The 3,479-nt window shown below is 32.9% G+C and overlaps 1 protein-coding gene across 1 annotated transcript; it reads left to right on the forward strand.

Annotated features, from left to right (window-relative positions):
- The first annotated feature begins 312 nt into the window (after window positions 1-312).
- LOC111916475 (heat shock factor protein HSF24) lies at window positions 313-2,238 on the forward strand. The gene is made up of 2 exons (XM_023912141.3): window positions 313-1,007; window positions 1,509-2,238. The coding sequence occupies exons 1-2, from the start codon at window positions 804-806 to the stop codon at window positions 2,124-2,126; spliced, it is 822 nt and encodes a 273-aa protein (XP_023767909.1). The 5' UTR covers window positions 313-803; the 3' UTR covers window positions 2,127-2,238.
- The last annotated feature ends 1,241 nt before the right edge of the window (window positions 2,239-3,479 follow it).

Here is a 3,479-nt window from a genome sequence, read left to right on the forward strand (position 1 = left end):
AACTCATTTAACTTAGTAACCAAGTAATTCAACCCTTCCTTATAAGTTTTTGAATTCTTTATTTAGTCAATTTACATATTTTTATGAATTAATCTTCAATACATTCATTACTTAACAAATTATAATTTTATAAAATTCATTTATCACATCTTCTAAAACTCATCTTCATAAATGTTTATTTTTCAATATCTAGTGCCGTTGCTTTTTGAATTTTCCGGAAGCTCATTAGAAACAAAAACAGTCTTCTTTCTTATTTTCAAATTGGCCCCACCCACTAGCTTCACACTTGTTTTTCCAAACCTTTCTAGAACACCCCTCTCCCATGGGTTCTATAAATCATCTTTAGATTGTTTTCGTGCACGAATCCTCATAATTCTTCATAGATCAAACACGTTAATCATACTCATCAGCATCGTCATACTCCGTTGGTGTTCGTGTTCGTGATTTGTCATCGTTGGACGTCGCCGTCGTGAGAGGAAACAGAATTGTGGCGGAAGTTATGTCCGTGTCATTTCTCCGGTGTATTCGAATTCAACAAGTACACGCTCATGGAAGAAACTAAAAGGTCATCGTCATCATCATCATCTACGGTTACAATACACCTTTCGAATTACGATCTGGCTCGATCTCGATTGTTCCTTTCTGGATTTTACTGTTGGAGCTGGGAATTCCTCACTGCTCTTTTGCTGTTTAGTTGTTAGTTAATTAATTCCTTGATTTTAGCTCTTCAATTAGCGTAGAATTTAGGTAATTTATTTAGAGAAAGAGATATCGATCGGAAGTAGGTGAGATTGAAAAAAAAAATGACGAATCGGTCTGTTCCGGCGCCGTTTCTGACGAAGACGTATCTGTTGGTGGATGATCCGGCGACTGATGATGTGATTTCGTGGAATGAAAACGGATCAACGTTCATTGTCTGGAAAACTGCTGATTTCGCTAGGGATTTGCTTCCTAATTCCTTCAAACACAATAATTTCTCTAGCTTCGTTCGTCAGCTTAATACTTATGTACGTCTGTCTCTCTCTCTCTCTCTCTCTCTCTCTCTCTCTCTCTCTCTCATCTATTTTCACCATTAAAATCTCTATTCATAGCTCAATTTTCATGTTCTTAGTTCTTACTTTCATCATGTATCTCTATCAACCTGGTAGAAAAGAGTTAGTTTACTTTAATTTTATTTTAATACATATAAAAAAAAATATTGGTTCATTACTTCATCCATTCAATGATCAGATATTTCATAATCATAATGGAAACAGGCTAGTTTCCATTAAAAACAAGTAGTGGTTTTAGTTTCACATTATTTCAGTGGGGTCTGTTAAACAATAAAATCGGAAATCAATCGAAGGATCTAGATTTTGAACAGATTCTACTATTATTCCGAATAAGTTATCTTTGACTTATATGCCATATTCAGCCACCTAGTTCTTTTCTTTCTAGAATCCATAATTCTTCATTGCAAATAATTCGTTTCAATTACGCAATCGTGATTAACTTTTTTGTTTCTTTAGGGATTCCGTAAAACTGTGCCGGATAAATGGGAGTTCGCAAATGAGAACTTTAAGCGTGGGCAACGAGAGCTTCTCATCGAAATCCGTCGTCGGAAAACCGTACAGTCGTCCCAAGCTAAGCCGACGGGTGACGGTGGTCCGGCACAATCGCCAAGTATTTCCGGTGATGATCTCGGATCCAGCTCCACATCTTCGCCGGATTCGAAGAATCCAGGATCAGTCGACACTCCGACGGTGGAGAAGCTGGAGAATTTGTCCGACGAAAACGAGAAACTGAAAAAGGAGAAGCGGATTCTGACGTCGGAGCTTGCACAAATGAAGAAACAGTGCGACGATCTGGTGGCGTTTCTGACACAAAACGTGAAAGTGGCGCCGGATTACATCAATCGCATCATGAAAGGAGATGCTGTGGTTGGTGAGATGGCGACGGCGACGGCGACGGTAACTGCCGGCGATGAGTTTAATGATGCGGGAGGAAAAGGAGAATCTTTTAAGTTGTTTGGGGTGTTTTTGAAAGAAGAAACGAAAAAGAGGGGCTTTGATGAAATAAATATTTCTTCAGGGGCTCAAAGGAAAGAATTGAAAATAAGTGGACAGTCAACCAAGGTCTGCAATTAACGAATAAGAATGTGACACCTCATGTGATTGGTCCAAGAATTTATATCCAAAAGAATAATAATGTCAATGTTTACATTTAATTCATATTAAAAAGATATATATTATTTATGTATTTTTTGTTTAAGGTTATAATTTAATCGTTAATATATATATATATATATATATATATATATATATATATATATATATATATATATATATATATATATATATATATATATTTATTTATATTTGTTTAACAAATCTATTATAGTAGAGGAGTAATTTCAGTTTCGTCATATATTTTTTTAATAATCCATAATAAACTCAATGATGTGCATAGAAATACCTATAAATTTATGACTCTAACTATTTTATCTACTAATATATTTATAGATAGTGTATCTAGTCAGTTAATAATATAGAAAAATAAATTAGATATTGATCACAAGAAACAAATGTTTAACTAATAAAATAAATAGTAAAAATTGATCTAAATAAAACAACTAAAGTGAGAGTTTTATCTGATTTTGCAATGTCAGATTAACTTAACTACAACTAACGAAAACAACTAACTAAAAACAATTGTAATTAAGATAATGTAGACACTTTCATTTAGTTTTATATCCCCTTTTTCCAGTGGTTAGTTTTAAAATATAGATTAATTCAGTTGGTTACCAATATAAAAGTTATTGGAAGTTTTGATCCGACCTCCTAATGTTTTCACAAATTCATGAACAATTATGCAATGATCATACATAAGTGGACACTTAATTAATTATTTAAGATTATTGGGCTATGTAAGATATATCTAAGCTTCATTATCTATGATTAAGACAAATAACCAAACATAATTATGAACAAATTGTATTCTCTAACACAGTTAAAATTACTACCTTTATTACCTATTAGGATTTGATCAATCACTAATTCTAGCAATTTAATGATCATAAACAACTAGGTAGACAAGTCATGTAATTAAAGTGATGGTTCAACTACACTAAACTTGAATCTTAGCAACAACGATTAAAACTTGTAACATGCTAGGTATTGATAAATCAAACACAAGGTAAACCAACTTAATAATCCATGAAAAGTAAAAACTAACAAATAATATTAGGATTCTTATTACCTAAACGAAAGCCTAATGATTTAGCTTATAATTGCACAAAATAAGCACATAAACACATAAGAAATTAAGCTAGACATGATCAATCTAAGCAAACCGAATGAATTATGTGATCTCTTGCTACAATCTTCTAATATCTTAATCGTCAATCTTAAAAGGGTTAATTGTCGCTCTTAATCATAGCTTTCTGTCACAGGAGTCATCTAAAACATGCAACATCTCTTCAAAGTCCTCATAATGAACTA

The sequence above is a fragment of the Lactuca sativa genome, chromosome 4 (assembly GCF_002870075.4).
Source record: "Lactuca sativa cultivar Salinas chromosome 4, Lsat_Salinas_v11, whole genome shotgun sequence".
In the NCBI taxonomy this organism is placed as follows: Eukaryota; Viridiplantae; Streptophyta; class Magnoliopsida; order Asterales; family Asteraceae; genus Lactuca; species Lactuca sativa.